The 26,886-nt window shown below is 38.0% G+C and overlaps 1 protein-coding gene across 3 annotated transcripts in view; it reads right to left on the bottom strand.

Annotated features, from left to right (window-relative positions):
* Window positions 1–7,908: 7,908 nt before the first annotated feature.
* LOC149260722 (serine/arginine-rich splicing factor RSZ23-like) overlaps window positions 7,909–26,886 on the bottom strand; it is a 30,660-nt gene continuing 11,682 nt past the window's right edge. Inside the window, exons 3-6 of one of the 3 annotated variants that reach the window (XR_016258311.1) lie at window positions 23,479–23,692; window positions 8,966–9,070; window positions 8,485–8,823; window positions 7,909–8,323 (exon numbers count right to left, since the gene is read on the bottom strand). Coding sequence is in view for 2 of the 3 variants with exons in the window: in XM_089420981.1 (XP_089277107.1) it covers window positions 8,775–8,823; window positions 8,966–9,070; window positions 23,479–23,692 (368 nt within the window). In the remaining variant the exon portion in view is untranslated. Of the gene's footprint in view, window positions 8,824–8,942; window positions 9,071–23,478; window positions 23,693–26,886 lie in introns of all 3 variants that reach the window. The other 2 variants (XM_089420987.1, XM_089420981.1) reach the window with 2 other exon arrangements.

Genomic DNA, 26,886 nt, shown 5'->3' with positions numbered 1-26,886 from the left:
TAACAATTTGTAAACAAAAGTTTCTCAAATTTGTAATATTACAATAATCATAATTAGTCCCTAATTTACCTACAGTGGTGTTAAAAAATCAATTAGGGGATTTTTTTTACAAAACGATGGGATGTAATGGAAAAATGTATAAACATACTTACAATACAAAAATCAATATGACTCTGAAAATTAGGTTATATATGAAGTGTTTCAAAAGCAATGGTCAATAAGGCCCATGAGACTTGCAATATCAAATACTTACAATAAACAAGCTTTTTTCAAATCAGCTGCAAAAATTTATACCAAATTAATTCTTCTAATATTTTCTTTCATGCATATTTTAAAAAAATAAACAAAATTATTGTGTTTTTCGTTTTTCAAAGACATTATACAAATTCCAAAAGAAAGATGAAGGAAAAACCAATGCACACTTGTAGGGATATAAAAAAGTGTACAAAGAGATGGTAAAAGAAATTAATACAATTACATCATAAGAGGAATCATCCCAACAATGATGTGCATCATAAGTACATATTCATTGATTTATTATTTATGTACAACAAATTGTATTATTAAATGAAATACTTATTTCAATTGTTTGTTGTAGAAAAAAAAATGGAACTCATTCAACGCATACGTTAAAGTGACAAGGAAGAGAAGTGTTGATCATAAAGTTTACCAACGCTAGAGTTTTCAATGTTGCCTAAGATTTCATAGTTTTTGTAAACTTTATATCTGAATAAATAATTTAAACTTGCTCATAAAAGCCTTCTAAGTATCAAGAAATCACCATGTTGTTTAACTTCCATCATTAACAGAGCAATTATATTAAATTTATCTATGCTTTGTTATGTTGTACCAAATGCATAAAAAAAATTATGAATGTAGATATACGTATTCCACTTTATTTCTATTTTGTTTATGGAATATGAAGTGGTGGAACACCAAAAAAACCAATCAACAAAATATTATGTTAAATAATCCAAATATGATATCACCTACAAGTGATGTCCTTCCTTACTGGTGGAACTGTTAGACTCGCATCGGCTTATTCTGTTATCAAGATGAGTCATCCGCTTCACCGAGAGTGAGGCTTTCCCACGGTAATTGAAAGGTCAGCTGAATGCGTAAAGGAATGCGCACCCCTCAACCCCGATTCCACTTTCTGAATAGCTCTGAATAGCTAAGGATCTTGATCCCAGTATATCCAAAATAGAAATAGAGGCATCTCGAAATCTATCTTAATTTGACGTTGAGATTGATGCTTAAATATAAATTAGGTATATGCGTGCTTCCCGGGATTTTGATTTCCCCGGATTCTTTGCTCGCTGCTCATTGGTTAGGAACCCCATTCGCCTTGACTTTTGAGTCAGGGTGGTCGTAGATCATCTGACAAATCAGAGTAGATCGGTCATGAGATGTCCCATGAGAGTTCTTTTTTCTGTGAAAAGTTGTGCGATTAGTGTTGCGACCCCGATTCGTGCCGCGGTTATTATAACCACGATTAGCATCACGATTGTTGGAAGCAAGAAGAGCAGTAGTGGACCGATCTTGAGAGGTATGGTGATATACTTCTAATCGTTTTTCACGATTGAGAAGCATACTTTTTCTTTCTTCAAAAGAGGGTGTGGTGGACATGGTGTGTACTGTATTAACAACCACATCATAATCAAGATCAAGCTTATCTAATAAAACTGCAAGAACACAACCAATAATTTCTCGATCACTCATTGGTTGTTGAATAAGAGATAGTTCATCTGTGAGCCTGCGGATACGATCCATATATTCCGTAATGGAATATGAACCTTTGCGAATATGAAAAAGGTAATGCTTTATCTGGTAATATCGAGCATTGGTCTGGGAGGTATAAGCCCTGTCAAGAGCCTCCCAAGTGGAACGAGCTGTCTTGTATCCAATAACTTGGGCAAAGACAGTAGGTCTTATTGTGGTATGTAACCAACTGATAAGGATCTGATCCTTCTTCTTCCATGAGGATGAATAGGCTGGATTGAGGTCTGTGAGAGAGGGAAAGATGACCAAAGAACTGGGGAGGTGGTGAAGCAAGTGATGACAAGATAAAGCATGCACACAACTCGGGCAATGACAACAGTTCAAGTAATGAATGGAAATTAATACAAGTTTAAATTAGCTCAAATTTTATATTTTGGAATGTTGTGGCAACTATGAATTTTAGCTAGTGTAACAATTACATATTGAAATTTTGTTCAATCGTTAGATATATTGACCTTATTGGATACAAATATGCCATATTAATTATTGTTGGCATTTATATTGTCCAATTTTGTACAATAATGAGTCTCTTATTCATATATAATAAAATGGGTTTTGTGTTTTATTACAATGTCCAATGTTGTAAAATTTGCATTGTTGATTAATTAATACATGGATGATTTACACTGTTATAAATATCACATATGTAATATGTTAGATAGCACATTAATTAAAATATATACATATCAAATTATTGTATTCTTTTGAACTCATTAAACACTAACTGCTATAAAAATAAATATTGTAGTGTTTTTTATAAGACATACACATTGATGCACCTTCACTACAATATTGCATCGATGCTAAAAATAGTAGAAAATCATTGTTGCTTTAAATAACATAATGAACGACTATATTTATTGTTTCAAAATATTACATAGCACATGATTACAACAAATATCAATGCATAATAATAAAGAATAGTGTTCACATTTTACCTCAAATATTCAAAATTTCACATACCTCCAACACATATAAAACATGAGCAATACTACAATTATATATACAATAATACAATTCTCCAAACAAACGAGTGCTTTATTTGAGTCTATGGGCACCAACAATGAACAAACTAGTGCACAAAAATTATGAGTATCAATGTGCCATAAAACAAAAATGAATGGGTTGGTGCTTAAATACTATGAATACTAAAGTGCCATAAAACAAAAAAATAAGTGTAACATTTATACATGCACTAGTGCATTTAGGTTTTGTACACATTGATGCATGATACAAATTAGAGAACTAAAAAGCAAAACCTTCATTAAAACCTATATCCAATTGTTAATCAAGAAGGAACATTCTTTAAAATATCGACTAAAACCTATGCTACTATAGCAAAGGCTATAGTGGAGACTTTTTATTATAATTTTATACAATTTTGTAACTCTAAAAACCTCTACTACAATGTATTTCCCTTGTAGTATTTGCAACCCTATGCTTAAAAGAGTTTGACTAGCGCTTTTTTTGTGAGAACCCAATTGAGAGAACCAATAACTAGACAAAAGCTCACCTACAATGGTTGTAGTATTTCCCTTGTAGTATTTGCAGCCCTATGCTTAATAGAGTTTGACTAGCGCTTTTTTTGTGAGAACCCAATTGAGAGAACCAATAACTAGACAAAAGCTCACCTACAATGGCTTTGGATAAATCCTCTAGGCTACCACTATAACCCATAATTTTGACACAAAGGTTGCAATTACATGTAGGAGTCAATCAATCTATTTGAACTAAGCCATGTGGCATTAACATCTCCAACCATTTGGCTAGCATTGTCCAAGTACCCATGTTGGAAAATGAGGGTCATCAAAGAGAAGAAAAAAAGTATACAATATTTAACTTTATACTTCATTATATGGCTACATGAATACGACTTCAATTACAATGATCTCCAAGCATTTCAAGGAAGGTGTATAGCAAAACCAAAATAACACAACCAATAACTTTGAAAAATGTTTTTTATATGTTACACATTGTGGAATATAATGTGTAACATATAAAAATATTTTTGTACATGTTCCTATTAGATTTCATAAATTATTAATGGTCATTAATTAAGTTATCAATAACAAGAAAATATTTTATCAAGGTAGAATAGAAGTTTCGTAAATATACTTATTTTGCCGGTGGATTATTTTGTTTGTAAGCTTGATAATAATTCTTAGGCAAGTGACTATATTAATGGCACTTGTCATCTAGTAAGTCGTTCGATAAGATTACATAGTTATATCAACAACTAATCGCTAAACTAAATTGTTAATTACTTGCATTAAAACCTTGTCAATCATTTGAATTGTTACATTTCCATGTTTATGCAACTTCAGTCTGATGTCAGGATGGAGTAAAATCATGGACCTTGTGTCTTTGCAAAAGGTGATTTGGTTATTGCCATCATTATGTCAATTGTACATCAATTCTTCATCTACTATTGTCAATGACCTCATCTTGAAACATTTGCAATAATAACCCTTCCATAGGTGTGAGAAATGTTTTAAAATGGCTATAGTCCTCTATTTTATGTTGATTCTACTTTTTATTATCTATGAATGACATTGTCTCATTGGAGCATCTTTTTAGAAATGTCTTCCCACATTATTCAAAAATTGTAGGCACATTTCATCTTGGGTTTGTAGGTTCCTCCAACCATTATGTGTAGTTCTACCCGGATTCATAAGTTTCCCAAAGCCTTACGTACACATTATTAGTTTGTTTTTCATATTATCATAATTCTCTATTTATTTTATGTTGTTACATTTAACCCAATGGTAATGCTAACTTTTGTTGCAATGCTAACTTTTGTTGCAAAGCGTAGGACTAGAATTAATGAAGATTGCTAGTGGCCCTTTGTAATATTGGCCTATTTACAAAATGATTTATTTACCTATGACAAAGATGATATACAAATTAAGTCTAAAAATTTGGTAGACGAGACCAATTCAAGTCATGCCAAAACGGCATCATCAAAGCAATTTAGTTGTTGCTAACATGTTGGTGAGTGTGCTGTTTAGGGTTTCCACTAGAAATTTTTGCATGGCCTCTCATGAGGCTTCTACACAACACTTTCATTTGGCTGCATTGCTCGACAACATTATATTATGGCTTCAATGCAAAACAACACTTTGTTATAGCTTTTGCACAATGATGCCCTAGCTGCAAAACTATGGGTCTTATATGATGGCAACTTTTTCCAAAATGAGGCTATATCAATTTTCAAAAATGTTCATTATGGGTCAACTCAACAAAGGCCTTTTTCCCCATGTTATGACGCCTGGAGAGACTCAGGCGATGGCAAACCTCCTAATGCATTAGTAGTTTGTGTAAAAACAATTAATGCATTAGTGGTTTGTGTAAAAACAATTAAACATGGTTTGTGTAAAAACAAATCTTATTTCACGTGAAAGATGTTGATTTGTGGTTTTTGTGGTTTTTCTGTGTATCTTCTAGCACACTATTGGTCAAAAGAATCGAGGACACCTAGGAATCCAGAATGCCTGGAAGGCCTCCACCGAAAAGGAAATGCCCCCCATTTCTTGTGAAGCACTCCACTCTCCAAAAGGGGAAAAGGGGCAAGGGAGAAAACATCCCCTCTGAGTTTCCTTGTCCATGAAACATGGGAGGGGTAATATTTCTATTCTGGCATAAACTTAGAAAACAGTTTATAGGTTTATAGATATGGTGAACAATGAGAAACCAGATTTCTCTAATGGAAAAACAAACTTACGATCGAGACTTAAATGTGCTTACAGTGAGATGAGATAAGATAATTATATTTATGTCCAACTAGCGATCACAAAGTAGGTCAAAGGGACTGTTGAGTACTAAAACCTTAGACCATCCTCATTTCACTGACTTTACACGTACCTAATAGGCATCATCCTCAATTCCCCAACTTTACAAGTACCTAATAGGCACCGTCCTCAACACACCTCAATGGAGCACTCTTCTTTTGCAACACGATTCAGCATGCATGCCAACGTACCTGACAGGCACATCCGATGACACCAACTGGACCAATTTCTTCCCTCAGAAAATCGTGGGAACATTGCAAAAACGCTCCATGAACACCCTTCTCTAATATTGGCGCTCTTGTGTAGGCAGCAGCAACCATTAGTTACCAACAAATTAATAGCCGTTGGCATTAGAATGTGGCATTGCCTTGCAACACTACTGTAATACTAATCCAGTTAGGTAGTCATAGGTCCCAATCCTTGAACCAAACAGAATCCAAGCTGCACGGATTCAGGCATGATTGGAGATGTGGATGTTCCTCAAATTAGTTCATTACGCTATATTCCTTTAATTATTTTGCTTCTGCAGAAACCAGATGGTAAATAAACAATTTCACGAGGCTGCCAGTGAGGCAGTTGTCTACCCTCGGATGATGCAACTTTTAGCAAATACGAGAGAATTAGTTAAATTAACCACAAACTTCAACAATCGTTATAATGTAGTTGAAATAGTTTTAAGCATTATCAAGTATTACACTGGTCCCCCATGAAATACATCTATACGAAAGGCAGTTGAGAAATTAAAATTTTCACCAGCTCAGAACCATCATTTCACCAACTTAACAAGTACCCAGTAGGGACCATCCTATCTTCTACTCAGTAGGCCACTATTTTTTTTGCAAGATTCCAACGACACCAACAAGTACAATCAACAAGTACAATTTTTTTCTCTCGGTGAGATTTACATGAATGGTACGAAAAAAGCTCCATAGGCACTGTTGTCAATATTGGTGCTCTTTTGTAAGCAACAGCAACTATTGAATACCAACCAATTTCTAGCCATTAGCATTAGAAAGTTACCTGCTGGCCTTGACTTCAACTGCAATGTCAGTCATACTAATACAGTCAAGAAGTTACAGGTTCTGATGGATAAGCCAAACGAACCCAGGGTTTCTCTGGTTCAGACATGATCAAGACGGGAGTCGGATATCCATCTCACTGTCCCTCAAGTTAGTTGATTATACTATATGCCTTGAATTATTTTGCTTCCTCAGAGAGTAAATGGGAAACAACGGCATATGTATTTAAATTAACTACAGATTTCAAGAGAGTCGTGGTACTGTAGTTACATAGTTTTAAGCATAAGTATTATCTCGGTCTTATAGTGATAGTAAGTTAGTAACCCCTCCCTTCATGGAGTAGGTATTCTGCACGTTAAAGGGTAAAAAGAAAAGAAAAGACAACATAATCAAGTTGCTTATATTGTTCAAAACCCATTGAAGATTCAATACACCAACTGTTACAGTATACTTCGTAACCATTCCAAGAAAGCCCCATCATGCTCTCACCTAAGTGGTAAAAGAAAATGCCCTATAATTACACAATATGTTAAAGATGCCAACAAAAATAGTTATTTCGAGGTCTCTAATCAAGAGATCATGTGAAGTCAATCTGAAAAGCAGTTGACCAGAAAGTGCAACAAAAGCGCCAATAGACACGACTAGGCAAAAAAGCAAAGGAAACTTTAGACAATCCATTTAATTATTTACTTTTTTAAAGTAGCATTTAAGTCATTAAAGGTGTCTAGATAGTAGACATGAAAAGCATAAATGAACACCTCCTACTTAAACCGAAGATGCAGCCATAGAGGTGAATAATCAACAAAGAAGCAGATCAAATATGTTGTTGGTAGAAAGGCTTTCATCCATCTTTTGTCCACTATAGGAGCAGGCAATCAATCTCAGCAGGTTCTTTCCTACTTGGATAACACGTTTTTGCATGCATCCCAGAAATGCTAACAACACGAAGTAACTTCCACTAAATATGGCAGAAATGCTGACAACATAAAACCAAGTTTCTTATGTTGTTGAAAACACATTGAAGGTCCAATAAACAACTGTTAAGCAGCTGCAATATCACAGTATACTTTTTAACCATTCCAAGAAAGCGCCATCAAGCTTTCGCTCAAGTGGCAAAAGAAAATGCCCTATAGTTACACAATCTGTTAAAAATGCCAATGAAAATAGTTCCTTCAAGGGCTCTAATCAAGATATCATCATGTAAAGTAAAATCTGAAAAGCAGATGACCTGAAGATGGTGCAACACAACGTCCAATAGAAGCATGAGTTGGCATAAAAGTAGCTAGGAAACTTTAGACAATCCATTTAATTATTTACTATTTTCCAATAACAATTAAGTCATTAAAGGTATCTAGATTGTAGGCGGAAAAGGATAAATGAAGAGCTCCTGCTTAAGCCAAGGAAGCAGCCGTAGATGTGAGTAATTGATGAAGATGCAGATCAAATATGTTGTTGGTAGCAAGGCTTTCATCCATGTTTTGTCCACAATAGAAACAGGCAATCAATCTCAGCAGGATCTTTCCTACCTTGCATAACATGCTTTTGCATGCATCCCAGAAATGTTAACAAGACTAAGTAACTCCCAGTAAATATGGCAGCAAGATTTTCAATATTCGACTGTTGGAAGACAACCCAGGAAAATTGAAGTTGCAATGAAGTCCAAGAAGCCCATTAAAAGATGCAGACAACCAGGGCGGCAAGGAAGACAATGAAGTTCCATATTTCTCCAGCATTCTAATCAAATCAGAACAAAGATAAATATGTGCCTTAGATATCAAAATAACAAAGTAAGAAAAACCAAAATAGAAAAACCCAAACTGTTTTAAGGTGTCAGAAGTCTTGATTTAAAAAAAAAAAAAAGCTATGTTGACGGTCAAGTTTATAACTTAACAGACCAAAGAACTTGGGAAGGAAACTTATCCAACAACAAGCAGCCTCAGCTTCAGATAATTAGTGTGCTGAAGAAGCTAAAGTAAACTGGATGCAGGATCCACAGAGAAGAATATTTCCTTGGATGTAGCCAGCATTTAGTAGATTATCCTGAACTAACATGGCTCCCAAAGCCAACATTTTTAAAATATCAAGTCACTCCTGGTCGTGATATCTCAAAACCTCCAATCGTACTAACAATACCCTGGCAATCTGGAGTAAACAAGTCTGTTCTCCTACAGAACCATACAGATGCTCATGGGCTGCGACTTCTATGCCTTAGACGATCTCTGTAATGTGGGCTCCTGCAATGCCAAGATTATTGATTTTCACTAATTTGAATTCAATCTAAACCATCATTACTAGTAAAAAGTTATACAAAACAAAATATCATATTAGGCTTCCAATAAATATATAACTTTACATTCTACGAACTAATCTACCAACCCATTTGCAGCTCGAGGTCCAGCATAATCACGATGAGGAGAACGGCCTCGGTAAGGTGAATGGTAACGCCGTGGTGAGTAGCTCTTTGGGACAGGACTACGACCGCTATAAAAGCACAAGAATTCAAAGATGAGATAATAACCAACTAGAAAACTAGTTGGGTAAGGAAAACAAAGAAATTTTGGAACTTGAAATTGCAATTAAATGTTCAAATTAGATTCAGTATAACAGTTCACTTAAAAGTAAATGTGAATTTATAATCTGATAGCAGACAAACAACAAAACAATTACATGTCAGGACCTGTACGATATGAACATTTAATTATCTTCCTTAGCTTCCGCAACTAACAAGTGTCAAAATAAACATTGAATGGACGAACTACAATATGGTAGTAACATTATAATTGTCATCTACATTTTAAATATACCACTTATAGTTTCTAGCTCTTGGAAGATGCATATTCATCAAATAATCAATGGCTCTTGATCTTCTGTAAGAAGGAAAACAATGATGATCACTGAAGACAATAATTTATATCTCAGTCGATTATAATATGATGGTGCCATTATGGTGCTCATCGTTTTAAATATATCAATCAGGTTCTTGCTCTTGGAAGATGTAGATTCGATAAAATAATCAAGCGTCCTTACTCCACTGTAAAAAGAAAAAAGAAAAAACGATAAATGTAGAAAGAACCACAAACACTATCAGGGTTCCTGTCCTTGTGAGCATGCAGTGATTTATGACTGGGATTAGAGACCCTAGATAGTATTCACAAACTCTATTTCATGTTAATAGGCCAAACATTTGTTGAGGCAGGAACTAATGCCAGGGACAAGGAGACCCTGCTAAATGGCCTTGAACATTGTCCAAACATCCTCGTGAACACATTCATATTTAGAATCAGGAATAGAGAACCTAAATCATTCGTAAACCTATTTCATGTTTGTTAAAATTGGCAACCAGGGCAAAACTTCATGTGGGTCATCTTATTCATGGCTGATAATATTTTTATTAGATTCCTCTTGTTGAGAGGTGTAGGATTGATATAAAGATCATCCGATTTCGATAAGTATTCATGGAGATATGAATTTATTTTGATTATGGAATTATTATCAAGCCGACCTACAACTCATGTAGGCTCAGAAGCCCAACAGTCGCATCTATTCACCCACCAACGTTGTGTACAAATATAAGAGGAATTTTCCTCATTTGGACTCACTCATCTCATCACATCTCTCTCTCTACTGCGCAGATATGAGTCTCTTCTCTACTGCGCTGAAATGGGTCTCTCTCTCTCACACATGTGAAGCTGGGAGTTGTTGAATTTGAAGCTGCAACTGCAGAAGTAAAGATTGACTTGCGTGGCCTAGAAGATCTCCTCTTTGGAATTGTGCTATAGGTTCATCTGAACCTCCTTTGAAAGCCGCAACTTTTGGTTGTGGAATGAAGTCAATCCGATGAACGGTTTGCAAGATATCGACTGCCCTAGTTTGAAGCCGGAAACTGCTGAAACTGAAGCTGCAACTACAGAAGTAAAGATTGACTTGCGTGGCCTAGAAGATATCCTCTTTGGAACTACGTTGTAGGTTCATCTGAACCTCCTTTGAAAGCCGCAAATTTTGGTGGTGGAATGAAGTCAATCCGACGAACGGTTTGCAAGATATCGACTGCCCTAGTTTGAAGCCGGAAACTGCTGAAACTGAAGCTGCAATTGCAGAAGTAAAGATTGACTTGCGTGGCCTAGAAGATCTCCTCATCTGAACTGTGCTGTAGGTTCATCTGAACCTCCTCTGGAAGCCGAAACTTTTGGTGGTGGAATGAAGTCAATCCGACTGCCGGTTTGTGAGATATGGTCTGCCCTAGTTTGATAATGAAGCCGCTAATGCTGATGCTACTGATCTAGGGTTTGCTACTGCTGATATGAATCAGATGTATTGTACTATTTCTCTCTGCTGAATTATTGAAGATAAAAGAAGATTTGATCAAAGGGTTTCCCCACACATTGTGGGGTTTGTCCCTGGCTAGCCGCCACATCTTGTGTCTCTTGTCTTGGCTTGTTTTCTGTCGATCGTTTAATGTTCTATCTGCACTTTACTTTATGTACATGTGATTGATAATCGGTGGAATATAATAAGAAAAGAAGTAAACTGTTATAAGCATAGAACATACCATAACTTAACATGGTATCGGAGCTGAGGTGAAGACAAAGCCCGAGCAAGAGCAAGAGCAATCAGTGAAGAGAAGATTGGCAAGGCTATCCTAAAAGAACTATGGGGTCCTCAACACTCTTTCCTGCCGAAGACAAGCTTCGTGAGAAAGCTGACTATCACAGATGGAAGATGTCTATCGATCTAACCCTAGAGGATCAAGGAGTGTTGGGTCATGTGAGAGGCTATATTGTTGAGCCTCCATCAAATGCATCCGCTGCTGCCTGGAACAAATGAAAAAATGGAGAAGTCAAAACAATAGAAGATCATCGGGGACTCTATCGATAAGCACTTGGTGGCCTACATCTCTAAACTGGACACCTCCAAGGAAATCTACGATACACTGGACTACTCTTTTGAACTATAATGTAATTCCTGGTTTCGAGGAATTAATGGCTAGATGCATTCAAGAAGAAACAAGGGAAGAAGTGCAAGAAATGCCCATGCCTAAAGGTCCTCCTGCTGCCTTTTCTTCTCATGCAAAGAAAAGAAATAATTCCGGGACTAAATCAAAAGGAAAGGCTGGACCTAAGGCTAGAAGAAAATGACGATGTTACATTTGCGATAAAGCAAGTCACTATGTATGAGATCATGAGCATCATGATGAATGAGATCATGGACATGGGCAGCATGATGATAATCATGATTAGAGAAGCATGGTACAATATGCAGTGGTGCAACTCGAAATCCCTCTGATGGCAATCAAAGGAATGACAAATTCAACAACAAAGGTAAGAGGAGAGTTGGGAATCAAGGAAGAGGACAAGCATTCAAGAAGGCTAGAAATTCCAAGATGTATTAAATGCACCTGACCTCAAAAAGAACCTAGTGTCCATCTCGGCAATGGAAGACAAAGGCTACAAGGTAACCTTCATCGATGGCAAGGTATGTATATGGAAAAATAATGTTAAAGATGCCTTTACTCTTGGGTTTAGTGTTGATTCATTATATCAGGTCGATGGAAGTCCGCTAGGTGTCATGTCTTGTGACACATCTATTTAGTCTGAACTTTGGCATCGGAGGTTTGCCCACCTTCATTACAAAGCTCTACCCGATGTAAGATAGATGGTGACAGGGATGCCCGAATTCTAAGTAGAGAAAGAAGGTGTATGTCCAGGATATGCCGAAGGAAAGCTCAAAAGGGGACCATTCCCCTCAAGCCAAAGCAAGACCTCCGATATATTACAATTGGTTCACTCGGGCATACCTGAGGTTGGCATTAAGAGGGAGACTACTACACCACATACTCCTGAGCAGAATGGTGTGGTGAGAAGGAAGAACCGCACGATGATGGAAGCTGTCTGGGCCATGCTACATGATCAAAGACTTCTGAAGTTTCTATGGGCTGAAACTACAATCACCGTTGTATATGTACAAAATCGATGCCCTCATCAAGCATTGGGTTCCTAAACTCCTGAAGAAATGTTCACCATCGGTCAAAGGGAAGTCGTGATTAGTCATGATGTCACCTTTGACAAAGATATGGCCCTCAGCAAGGTGGACAATCGGTTGACTTTGAGTAGCTCTCAAGAAGCCGACACCAGGGAACTGAAAGAAAAGGATGATGAATCAATGCCTGATGTAGAAGAACCCATGGATCCGATTGATCCTCATCCACATGAGCCTTCCTCTTCTAGGAAGAGGCCTTCATGGCTTAGGGGGATACTTGATGATGTTGAAGGACATGCTGCACCCTGAGGAACCTTCCGTCAAAGTAAGAAACTTAACAGGTATCAGGGATACCTAACCATCATGAGCACGATAATACAAAATGAGGCTTCATCATTCTCAGATGTCGTTAAGCATTAAGTATGGAAGGATGCTATGACCGAAGAATATGAGTCTATCATAAAGAATGATGTTTGGGAAGTAGTTCCCAGACCCCAGGACAACACTGTTGTTACTTCCAAATGGCTTTACAAGATAAAGCATGCAGCAGATGGAAGCACGGAAAAGTATAAGGCTCGTTTTGTTGCTCGAGGTTTCTCCCAAAAGGAAGGTATAGACTATGATGAGATATTTGCACCTGTTGCCAGATATACGACCATCCACTTGATCATAGCCCTTGTGGCTTCACAAGGATGGAACCTACATCAGATGGATGTTAAGACCGCGTTCTTGCATGGTTCTATCAAAGAAGAGGTCTATGTGGAGTAACCTGAAGGATTTGAGATTTATGATTGAAAATCTCATGTATGCAGGTTGAAGAAGGATCTCTATGGGCTGAAGCAAGCACCCCGAGCATGGTATGAGAGGATCGATAGCTACTTGATGAAGCTGGGATTCACTAGGAGTGAAGCTGATCCTAACCTTTAATTTAAGGTTGAAGATGACAAACCTCTCATACTGGTGTTGTATGTGGATGACCTCTTTCTAACAAGTGCAAACCCTCTCATTTACAAATGTAAGAGGGAGATGGCTTCTGAATTTGAAAAGAAGGACCAAGGACTTGAAGTGTGGTAGAAGCCAAGGGAAATTTTCCTATCTCAAGGAAAGTATGTGGTAAATATATTGGAAAGATTCGGTATGATGGACTGGAAGCCTATGACTACCTCGAGGATCTTAACTTTTAGAAGTTACATGGTAGTGATATCGGACCAGACTTGGGAAATGCCTCTGAGTTTCAAAAATTCATTCGCATTGATGTTCTTGGTGAACCTCCATCCGAACATATGTTTTGCAGTTAGCATTGTGAACTCATATTTGGTTGAGCCTCACTGGATTGATGCCAGGAATCTTCTGAGATGTCATCAGGACACAATCTCTCATGGATTAAGATACACTGCCAGAGATGTGAGACTACTTGGATATGCTGATGTTGATTGGGCAAGCAGTATGGTGGACCGTAAGAGCACTTCTGGGTACTGTTCCACCTTGGGATCTGCTTCGATATCCTGGATGAGCAGGAAGCAGAAGTCAGTGGCTTTGAGCACCGTCGAAGCAGGATATATTGTTGCTAACATAACCTTGTGTGAGGTAGTCTGGTTGCGAAAGCTCTTCAGTGAGCTGTTTGGATTTACATTGGATACCACTGTGATTCTCTGTAACAACCAGAGGTGGGATTCGATTATTGAGGAATCCCATATTCGTCAATTGCTCCAGCAGATAGACATCATCTGGGATATGGTAAGTCGATGAGCAAGGAAGCTCCATCAGATTAAGATGATGTACAGGTTGATACACCTTGTCAAAGCCCCGAGGAAAGATCTAATCTGTGATTTTCCCAAACGACTTGGAGTCGACAAGAAACCCTTGTACAAGGGTCCTGCATGTTGCATACATTGAGCTCTGGGAGCTCTGAGGGCTTGCGGTTCCTACTGGAGCAACATATGACCACAGGGTGACTCACCCTCCCCTGGTGGTGCACACTGGAACAAGATGATTCGCTCTCTTGTGGGACAAGATGATTCGCTCTCTTGTGGAACAGGATGATTCGCTCTCCTGTGTAGCAGGATTGATGTGTTCTCCTGTGAGGCCTGGATTGATGTGTTCTCCATGGCAGCCTGGATTGATGTGTTCTCCTGTGAGGCCTGGATTGATGTGTTCTCCATGGCAATTGTAGCAGGATTGATGAGTTCTCCTGTGAGGCCTGGATTGATGTGTTCTCCATGGCAATTGTAGCAGGATTGATGTGTTCTCCTGTGAGGACAGGATTGATTAGTTCTCCTGTCGAGGCATCCTACCCATGCAGTCTGGGACTCATGGGAAGTACCTCTCATCTGATCAATGAGCAGGGAAATGAAGTTAGGGACCATAGTAGTATCGATGGACGCATCGTTGTAACTACCGTACTCCCTACGCTAGGATGACCTCCATTGATCTGGGATCAATGATACTGGTCTGGGACCAGTGGTAGGAGTGGTACTTACTATGAAGCTGACTTCGGGTCGGCTGAGACTGGTCTAGGACCAGTGGTACACACTCTGAGACTGACTTTGAGTCAGTGGAGGATGATACTGGTCTAGGACCAGTGGAGTTGTACTCACTATGACGCTGACTTCGGGTTGGTTGAGACTGGTCTGGGACCAGTGGTACATACTCTGAGACTGACTTTGAGTCAATATGATACATCCTCGATCATTTCTTCTTCTTCATAATTCGGACAAGAGCAGAGCAGCACAGAGCAAAACAGTACAGATCAGTGCAGGGCAGAACAAGACAAAGCAGAATAGGCAGAATAGAGCAGAGCAGGGCAAGGGTCAGGCTGTACAGGGCAGTGCATTTGATGGGTGAATAGTAACGACTGATAGACAGATTGCAGATGAAGTTCTCCATGGTTGAGAGGGAGTGTTAAAATTGGCAACCAGGGCAAAACTTCATGTGGGTCATCTTATTCATGGCTGATAATATTTTTATTAGATTCCTCTTGTTGAGAGGTGTAGGATTGATATAAAGATCATCCGATTTCGATAAGTATTCATGGAGATATGAATTTATTTTGATTATGGAATTATTATCAAGCCGACCTACAACTCATGTAGGCTCAGAAGCCCAACAGTCGCATCTATTCACCCACCAACGTTGTGTACAAATATAAGAGGAATTTTCCTCATTTGGACTCACTCATCTCATCACATCTCTCTCTCTCTACTGCGCAGATATGAGTCTCTTCTCTACTGCGCTGAAATGGGTCTCTCTCTCTCACACATGTGAAGCTGGGAGCTGTTGAATTTGAAGCTGCAACTGCAGAAGTAAAGATTGACTTGCGTGGCCTAGAAGATCTCCTCTTTGGAATTGTGCTATAGGTTCATCTGAACCTCCTTTGAAAGCCGCAACTTTTGGTGGTGGAATGAAGTCAATCCGATGAACGGTTTGCAAGATATCGACTGCCCTAGTTTGAAGCCGGAAACTGCTGAAACTGAAGCTGCAACTACAGAAGTAAAGATTGACTTGCGTGGCCTAGAAGATATCCTCTTTGGAACTACGTTGTAGGTTCATCTGAACCTCCTTTGAAAGCCGCAAATTTTGGTGGTGGAATGAAGTCAATCCGACGAACGGTTTGCAAGATATCGACTGCCCTAGTTTGAAGCCGGAAACTGCTGAAACTGAAGCTGCAATTGCAGAAGTAAAGATTGACTTGCGTGGCCTAGAAGATCTCCTCATCTGAACTGTTCTGTAGGTTCATCTGAACCTCCTCTGGAAGCCGAAACTTTTGGTGGTGGAATGAAGTCAATCCGACTGTCGGTTTGTGAGATATGGTCTGCCCTAGTTTGATAATGAAGCCGCTAATGCTGATGCTACTGATCTAGGGTTTGCTACTGCTGATATGAATCAGATGTATTGTACTATTTCTCTCTGCTGAATTATTGAAGATAAAAGAAGATTTGATCAAAGGGTTTCCCCACACATTGTGGGGTTTGTCCCTGGCTAGCCGCCACATCTTGTGTCTCTTGTCTTGGCTTGTTTTCTGTCGATCGTTTAATGTTCTATCTGCACTTTACTTTATGTACATGTGATTGATAATCGGTGGAATATAATAAAGAAAAGAAGTAAACTGTTATAAGCATAGAACATACCATAACTTAACAATGTTAATATACCAAAAATTTGCTCAGGGGAGTGCCAAGGACATATACTGTAGTGTTTACATTTACATTATTCTCAGAAAAACAGTGTCGTGTTTACATTCCAAAGAATCAAAATTTTCAATGCTAAGTTTTTTTCTATGTGGTCAGTGTTTTCAAAACCGGTTACCGGTCTAACCGGCCGGTTAGCAAGGCCGCCGGTCTAAACCGGCCAAAAAACCGGGTTGGAAAGGCCATTTCGCCATTTTTTTGCCCTAACCTGTGAAAACCGGCCGGTTTAGGACAAAACCGGCCGGTTTGTATCAAACCGGCCGGTTCTGTCCTAAACCGGCCGGTTTTAGGTACGCCCACCGTAAAGTTAAAAAAGCATATTTTTCACTGTGTTTCAGGGGTTTTGGGGTGAAACTAAAGGTGTTTCAACCCTAACAATGTTGGCAATTAATGGTAATGTTAAATTCTTAAAGTAAAAGTGAAATTTTTAACATTACCATGAAATGACTCAGGATGTTTGAGAGTAGTTTCGACCTCATTGGATTTCATATGGAGAAACTAGAATTTTAGATTTCACTCAAAATTCAGCAGACTTAATGGTTTTCAAGATTTCATGGTTTGGGGGTAAACAATAACTGCAATTGAAGCTCCAAATGATGAGCAAAACTCCTGATCTAGATCCCATTGTGTTGGACGATATTGATCCAACATCAAAACGGGTGGAGGAGACTGAAGAACCTATGTTTGAGGCTGATTTTGATATCGACATGGCTTTAGCGGGGGATGATACAGATTATGTGGTGGCATCAGAACTAGGATCAGTAGCGGCATCAAGGACAGGCAAAGAACCAATGGAAGGCACTAGTCATGCAGGTCGACAAACTCGTGCTTCCATTAGGTCCACTTCTATTGTCATTGGTGGCATTGATACTAAGGTTGCAGATCAGGCTAAGGCATCCTCAGACTCTGAACTAGATGATGTCTATGTAGCTCCTGATGATGATCCTGTGTCTAGTAGTGGTGATGAACTTGATGATTGATCATGTGCACACTGTAGACTTGTAGTAGGCCAATGGCCTCATAGCTTGCAGCATTGTTTTTGGACTTTATAGGCCATTTAGAGCCTCATTTCTTATGTATTTTGCTATTTTGTCGATGATATGTATTGTACTCGGTGCCATTTTGATATATTCACCTTTACATGGTATATGAATGAGCAAACTTTGAATATTTTGTCTCTATTGGCTTGGAATCATGGTTTTACATCTTAAAAATAGTTTTGTTTCATTAAAAATTAATTATTTAATGTATTTTTTAAAACTGGTTCGTTTAGACCAAACCAGTCCCGGTTAGACCGGTTCCGGTCGATACACCGGTTCATTAGGTGGACAGGTCCGGTCACCAGTTCCGGTTTTAAAAACATTGTGTGGTTTACAAACAACAGTGATCAGTGACCGCTAGGTCCACGAAATATTTGTACCAGGCAGATCCACCCGAAGGGATCACTTCCTGCCAGCTCAACCACAAAGTCTAACCCCGAGAGTGTCGAGAGAATTGAACCTGTGACCTCCCAATAGCTAAGGTGCTTTAACGACAAGGACTCGACCAATTGAACTAACCCTCACGGCTTCAAGACTACTAAGATATATACACGAGTCATAACATCGAAGGTCTCATTCAAATAAATTATCAATAAAAGTTGTTGATAAAGGTTTCCATGGGATGGATTCATCCTTCTACAAGGATTTCAATGTGTCAAGGATCACTTCCTACCGGCTCAACCACAAAGTCTAACCCCAAGAGTGTCGAGAGAATTGAACCCGTGACCTCCCAATAGCAAAGGTGCTTTAACGACAGAGACTCAACCAATTGAACTAACCCTCACAGCTTCAAGACTACTAAGATATATACACGGAGTCATAACATCAAAGGTCTCATTCAAATAAATTATCAATAAAAGTTGTTGATAAAGGTTTCCATGGGATGGATTCATCCTTCTACAAGGATTTCAAGGTGTCAAGGATCACTCCCTGTCAGCTCAACGCAAAGTCGAACCCCAAGAGTGTCGAGAGAATTGAACCCGTGACCTCCCAATAGCAAAGTTGCTTTAACAACAGGGGCTCAGCGAATTGAACTAACCCTCACGACGTCAAGACTACTAAGATATATACACAGAGTCATAGCATCAAAGGTCTCATTCAAATAAATTATCAATAAAAGTTGTTGATAAAGGTTTCCATGGGATGGATTCATCCTTCTACAAGGATTTCAAGGTGTCAAGGATCACTCCCTGTCAGCTCAACGCAAAGTCGAACCCCAAGAGTGTCGAGAGAACTGAACCCGTGACCTCCCAATAGCAAAGTTGCTTTAACAACAGGGGCTCAGCGAATTGAACTAACCCTCACGACGTCAAGACTACTAAGATATATACACAGAGTCATAGCATCAAAGGTCTCATTCAAATAAATTATCAATAAAAGTTGTTGATAAAGGTTTCCATGGGATGGATTCATCCTTCTACAAGGATTTCAAGGTGTCAATATAATTTGGAGCTTCAACATTCTTTTCATTGTGTTTCCTCTTATGCTTCAAGGATGAAGCATATACCTAGATTATTAATAAGATCACATCCTTTATAGTCAAGTCTTAAGTCCTACAACTATGGCCACGTTAGTCATTGCATACCCTCATCTCCTGTATCGATCACATTTATTACATCAAAATTTTTGCTTTTGGACTATATGGGCTCCTATCTTCTCTTATGAATGCCTAATACATTTTCTGACTACCACAGGGTAGGTCACATTCTCTCAAAGTTTATTGAGGTTGGTAAAACCCTAGAATAAATTGGGAACACATTGAACAAGAGAATAGATAACAATAAAGTTATAAACCCAAATCAGGTATTTACATTTGCATAGGAATCTATATTTAAGTAGCTAAAGAGAACAGATTGCTTGAAACCCTTCAACTACAACAAACAGAATGGATCCATGACCAAAAGTTGGACTATCAATAAATCCCTTTGAATGTAACCAGTGCCATGGATATGAAATCAAAAGATTGGCCCGAAGAATTCACCATATCAAATATTCTCTCTTCCCAGGTCCCTTCCCAGGGAAGGTGAGTACTAAAGAAAGTCAATAACACCAAGGAAAGGTTGCAAAATTTGAACCAACAAAAGAATCAACCTCATAGAGAAACCTGGAATGGATTCTCTACTATTAAGGAGGATGAAAGCATGGCCCAAATGATAAAAAAGTCACAAAGACATCAAGATCCTAAACAAATCAATGGGTAAACATTCCCTCAAAGGATAGAGAAATCCCCTTGATGAGTCAAGCTCCTGGATTATAAAAAGAACCCTTAATCCTCAACTCTCACCTAAAGAGTGTCAATTTATTGAGTAAAACATGGGATAAGAATACAAAGAATATCCTTGACTCAGCTTCTCCCCCTTAAAATAGTGCCAATTTTTTGAGTAATGCATGGGACAAGATTCTCATATCCTTGGAGACCAAAGCCAAACCCCTGTCTATCCTTTTGTGCAGAAGCTCTTCAAAAGGAAAAGTGGAACTAGCATCTCTATCACTGAGGGAAGACATGAAATCCATGCATAAGCAAGGCTCAAAAGAGAAAGAATCAAGAAATAATACATTTGGCACTGAACCCACTCTAAACCAAGCATTTGAGGCATGTTAAAAACCCAAATCTAACAAATCAAGAAAAAAATTATCTTGCCACTGGAGTGGTTTCAATAACCTTGAAAAATTAAACCCTTAATAAAGATAAACAGATCAAATCCCCATTGGGGTTGAGGAACAAGGACGGTATGAGGGAAGGAGGGGGTATTAATCTCCCATGCGGAAGCAATTATGTATAGACATGGTTGACAGCAGGCATTCAGAATCTGCCCAGCGAACATTCTAGAGGCTCCTCTTGGTATAATTGAGGAGCCACAAGACGTAACTTAGGTGGGTGGGAGGCTAATTCTAGACCCCACAAGGGTGGGAGGCTTATTCTGGAACCCACAAGCCAGGGAATGGCAGAGCGAAGGAATTGAGTGATGATGTGTTTTCAATCTAGGAGTCGGGCTTGAATACTTTTTAGTGCCAAGGGGTGAATGGACTCCATTTGCAATCTTTCTTCTTCCCCCTGCTTGTGTTTTTCTGGGTTGAACATAGGTGGAATTTTTGGGTGGTGGTTTGGCTTTTTACTACTTGTTATCAAGTAACTCTTACCCTGTTTGCATTCCTCAAAAGGGTAGTCTGATTATTGTATGATGTGTGGGTTGCATTGCCCTCAAGGGTAACTAAATTATTTCATTGTGCTTGTGGTCAAAGTCCTCAAGAGGTTTTCTATTGTCTTGTTTTGTTTCTTTGGGAAAATTCTATTTTCTAGTGACTGGCAGATAATGAGAAAACAGTGGTCTTGATTGTTTCTTTTATTGGTTTCCAAGAAAGCCTACCCCGATCCTTGCAATGCTAGAGGAGGGAGTCCCGAGACAGTTTCTTTCATGAAGTCATTGTCAATCGGGCATTTGGAATCTCGACTCTCTGGGCTGGTCGAGTGCCTCAGCTTGTCCCTGTTTTGTGGGTCTAATCTGTGTGAGCCAAAGTCCTATTAGCTGTGAGCCGCCAATGCTAAGATAATGTGGTGGACAACAGGGCAAGGGAGAAAGAAGACAAGGGGCTCAGCCAGTGGATGAAGGCGAGCTCGAGGTGCCGCAAAGAGGATCTCCTAGGCATGTTGATTTTCCACCTCCTTTTGATTCCATTGAAGCCCAAATTCGCCTGGTCCAAGCCTCGGTGGACTAGCTAGCTCAAGACCGCCAAACAGACCACAATGATATGATTAGTTTCTTTTCTAATATCTTGCACAATTAGGGACATTCTAGACCACCAAGCATCGCTTGGGCATAACAACAAAGGCTGCATGACAGGATGGATAGTTTGGAAGGGCGGATGGTACATATGGATGCTAATGGCCAAAAAAGAACTAGATAACTTCTGCAAAAAACTAATGGCCTTGTTTTCAAGCTTTATGTTCGTCTTGCAAAAAAATTAATAGAAAATGTTGACTTGCAAAAAAAAGGTAAACAAATCGACAATGGTAGTCTTACTAGTAACTAAACTCAATTAAAAATATCTATCAACCCTTGAAGGCTCCTAATGTAGAAGAGTGAATTGGGATAGGCAATCTTATGGGATACAACAGTGATATCTAGAGCATGGTTTTCTAATCATTGGACAACTTTATCTTACAAAATCACACATGATATCTAGAGCATGGTTTTCTAATCATTGGACAACTCTATCTTACAAAATCACGCATCATATATGCTCCCATCAATTGCATAAAAAATAAGTCTCGGAGACAGGGTTGCGGTGGATCCTTTCTATAGAGGAGAGAAAAACATTCAGACAAAAAGAAGTTTCTCTTTACTAGCCTACGAAATTGTCAAGCTTCCTACAACAATCTGCGATTTAGGAATAATAACCCTAACCTGATGAATACAACAACAGGAGTTTTGGAATTTGGTCACTGGAACTCAATATGGTGAAAATAAATTTCAATCAAACTATAATGTAATGGCAATAACAAGAAAAGGTTGATATTCAATTATAACCCATACCACAATGGTTTTCATGTATGAAAAGATTGGTCTACCCCATCGATGTGCCCATGTTCTAGAAGCTAGTTGTCTTATCAAAGTCCTTAAAGAGGCTACCCCATTAATCAAGTCTCATCTAATACTGTGTCCAATTTGAAAGCATTTAGAATGTATAGTGTTTAAGAAGTCTATTCTCTTCCACAAGGCCATTAGCTTGATAGTGTGTTATATAGATATAAATGGGAAAATACGTCGCTCAAGGACTTTATATTTAAAATTAGTGTTTTTTTTAATTTAGGATTCTGGCTCATAAACAATTTCTAACAACAAATATTCTTCGGACCAAAAGCATCCTTGAGCCTTCAAGATGCATGGTCTACAAAAATAATCATTCAAAATTTTACAAGTACACCTCTTCTCTAGAGTGATCAAAGTTCCCCCTAGTGGAAAGATTGGTCCCTTTCATTGATTTGCCCCTATTATAAACACTGGTTGGATGTCTTATCAAGCTCATCAAGAAATTTCAAAACATCCTAGAAGTCCCAAATCACGTTTTCTAGGATGTTTTGAACAAATTTAACAATTGGCACAATTTGTGTGGGGGGTGAGGCACAAATCACATTTTCTTTTCCAAAGGGGGTTGTGCCCCACAATCCCCCAAGGTTCTCGAGGGCATTGTCAATTGCATCATCAAACACTACATACATCTAAGTTCATCTCCTCAACAACATTTATAAGTATTCCAAGAAATAAACTCAAGATATGAAAAGTGTGCATTATCAAGGCATACCCCATAAAGGGGGCAAACCCAAAAGCATAGGTTATATTTCAAAAACCTCTCAAGTCACAATATGATTCAAATAAATAAAAATTATATTACGTATAATACAATTAAAAACAGTACTCTATTTCATGTACACCTAATGTTAACTATGTATCATATATTAAAATAGCAAAGAGCTTTGATATAAAAAATTAGGAAAAGCAACATGAAAATTCCACAAGGTTCATCATTTAAGAAAATGTTATAAAACTCATGGATTTTAAATTATGCCCAACAAAATTTCTTCTCAATAATAAATACATATAACACCATCTTAATTTACCAAAATAAAATCAATGCATTAACTAATTAACAATATTTTTCATCTATTAGAATCAAAAAGGCACACCTCCTCCCATAGCTTGGGCTTCGACGATATCGTGGACTACGACTTCTAGCACGACCACCGTACTCCCCTCGTCCTACCCGTAAATTACATTCACGAGCAAAGTGGCCAGATTCTCCACACTTGTAACAACTCATGTCATCCCCACCTCGACCCCGACCACCACGTCCACCTCCACCAGAATTTCGAGAAAGCTCAACCCTCCAATCATTCTTGCCTATGCACAAACAAAACATTATTGAGATTTTAATCAGCCAAGTATACTAAGAAAAACAAAGCTCTTATATAAACATCTTCACTAATGGACATCATTGTGAAACAATACCCACTTAAACGTACACCATTTTGAAGAACTATCAATAGTCTAATTTCATATTAATGGGACTGCACTAATTACTTGAGATATCATGGAACCAATTCCATCTTAGACAAAAGAAGTTCAAGAATGAAATAAAAGATTTTAGCCTTAATCCTTTTAGACATTGGCTGTATGTTAACTAACTCCATGCTCTACCATGATATGACAATCTGTTGTGTTTAACAAGCAGTTACAACAATGGCACCAAAATCATTGTTAGATAATTAGTTTGAAGTTTGAACTTGGTCTCTTCAAGATTGTGCAACCATGTCAAATACTAGGCAATTCTTGAAATATTTCTTAGTGGGCAGAAAAAGAACTAAATAACAAGCAATGACTTCTAAAAAAAATGGTATGCTTCATATCTAATGTTCCAATTATAAGAAAAAATTCAGCTGTTCAAGGAAAAACCAAAATACATGTAATGATTAATGGCAACTCATATTACCTTTGCTGTGTTACATTTATTTTTAATTTTCCACCAAACTATATTTTGTAGTGGTTTTTGTTGATTGCTCGGGCATAACACAACTCCACCCTTCTAACATCCAAAATTTCAAAATCAGCATATTTCTAACTGAATCTAAGAACTTTTTTTTATCTAGTGCAGATCAGCAGGTGCGAGTGCACTAAGATCTTTATTTTTGTGAAATATGTAGGTATCCACAGAGACCCTAAAGGTAATTGACGAACAAGATTGACTCATCAACGAACACCAAATTTAATTTGGTAAGTTGTTTCAACATAGAGGAAATATAATTGATTTCCCTTTGGGCACTCCTTGTATTTCAAATGAAAAGGAATTCATCATCTGCAGATCCCGGGTGATTAAAAAGTCATTGTTGACTGGTTCAAAGGAAGGAGCCTTCTAAACAGTATACTCATGGAGCCATGGCAGTACCAAATTCGCAAGCTGCAGGGATCCTTTGAGGACATTCAGATTAATGAAATCTACAGGACCTTTCATCAGAAACCAGATTTTTGTCAAAAGAGGCTCTTGTTCATGAGAGTTTTGGTTATTTCAGAATTTCTTGATGGGGCAATTTCTCCGAGGTTATACGGGTGGTGTACTGAGGTCATTCATGATATAATTAAGACTTTGAGATGAACCCCTTTTTTGTATAATTTGATTCTTATGAATAGCAATTATATAGTCTTTTTTCTCGTAAATAAAAAGGGGAGATTGAATAGCATAGCCTCCCTGAAAGAACAACAAGCATACTAAAATAAATTGATGCTTAGACATTTATACAACGGGAAAAGGAACATGCAATGGGAGATCTGTTGTCAGCAGTCAGTAGTAAATAGAGCTGGAATCCTCACAAGACACTGATGAATACCCCATTACAATGCATTCATATCATGTTTGAAAAAATCTATATAAAAAGCAATATTGGGACATTCAAAATTAGATAATGTCGATCTAGTTTTCAGTTTGGAATAGATAAAATATAACGGAAGCTTTTCTCTATTTTTTAGGAGAAAAAATTATTGTTTTTTTCATTATAAATTAAGATTGTGTTGTATGTCTTTACAGTGAAATCCTGCAATGAAACTAAAACCTTAGAAGTTAGAAGCTATAGATGATGCCAAAAATGACGTTATATAAATAAAAATAAAGATTTCAAAAACAAACACTAAATTATGAATTAAGGTTCAAGCATCAGCTCAACAAGATGACATCAGTTCAGTGACATGGAATCAAAACAACAGAAAGAGCAAGATCTAAGGAAAATTACAAAGTATTGAAAAGTTCTATCAGAACAAAGGGCAAAATCAAACCTTGCTTATTGAAATCAAAACAAAGAAAATGGTCCTTGAAAATTAATTTGTCAGGAATGAAGTTCTACAAATGCAATTGAATTGAAGATCAATTTACTGCAACTAAGAAATTCTTGTTGGTTGATAAACTAACTCGTGTATCTGAAGGAGATATCAATTCACATGTTAAGATTAAGAAATGGTTCATAAAATGCATATCAAGAAAAAGAATTCAACAATTGAACAATATTGGAATCCCAATCAGAAGAGTTTTTAGCTCTTCTCAGATAACTTCTCAGTGTCCACATTTGTTTCAACAAATACAACACTGTTACATTCCAAAGAATCAAAATTCCAATGTGATTGATTCTACTAGATTGAGAACATAAACAAGAAGATGATATTGCAGTACAAAGTCAAAACCATATAAATGTCTAGATCAGACATAATCACTAATTACCTTATGAAGGTCACACAGATTCAACATCAACTTGCAGCAGTTAGCAAAGACTATTACAAATGAAAAGCTAGTGAACATAGCACTAAATGGATTCCCAACTTCAAGAGAACCAGTTGTCAAAGGTATTTGTGCTTGACAGAAACTTCCAGACCTTTTAGAGGCTTTGGGATGACTGTATCCTTGACAAGACTTGAATGGCGTCAAAGACCAACAGAAGGGTGGTGATGCAAGCCTAGCTCTATTTGGTCAACCAAATAAGAGCATAGGTAAAGGACCCATCAAGGGTAATGGAAAGAGTGAAGAGTAAATCTCACAGCCAAGAAAGATGGGTAAACAAAGTGCTTCATTTGTCATAAGCATTGTCATTATGCATTACAATGTCCAAAGAAAAAGTGTAAAGAGAATTAACAGTAGAAGCAAATAGCAACCTCTACAAAAACTCCGATGAACAAATTTGTTGCTAAGTTAGTGAAAGATTTCTCAATCATATCTTGCCCTTCTAACACAACTTCAAGGGATGCTTAGTATGTGGACAGTGGGGCATCTCGACATATGACATCAACCCAACAAATGTACCTAATCTGAAGTAGGACTCAAGAATATGGGTTGGGCTTGGTGATGATGCCACGCCACATACCCAATAACAGTGATCAGTATGATTCCCTACCATCTTAAGACAAGCAATTCATTATATTTTGACAGTGTATTGTTTGTTCCAAGTCGCAAGAACTTGCTTTCAATTTCAATCGTGGAGGATAAGGGCTTTACAGTGGAGTTCAAGAACCGACAAGACCTCAAACTAAATGAATCTAGCCTAGGTTCAAATCAAGCA

This window comes from Pinus tabuliformis, chromosome 6, assembly GCF_031772625.1.
Source record: "Pinus tabuliformis cultivar Carrire ecotype Pingquan chromosome 6, CPIR1, whole genome shotgun sequence".
Lineage (NCBI taxonomy): Eukaryota > Viridiplantae > Streptophyta > Pinopsida > Pinales > Pinaceae > Pinus > Pinus tabuliformis.
The sequence above is the reverse complement of the archived record's forward strand: the minus strand, read 5'-3'. Positions and strand labels throughout refer to the sequence as shown.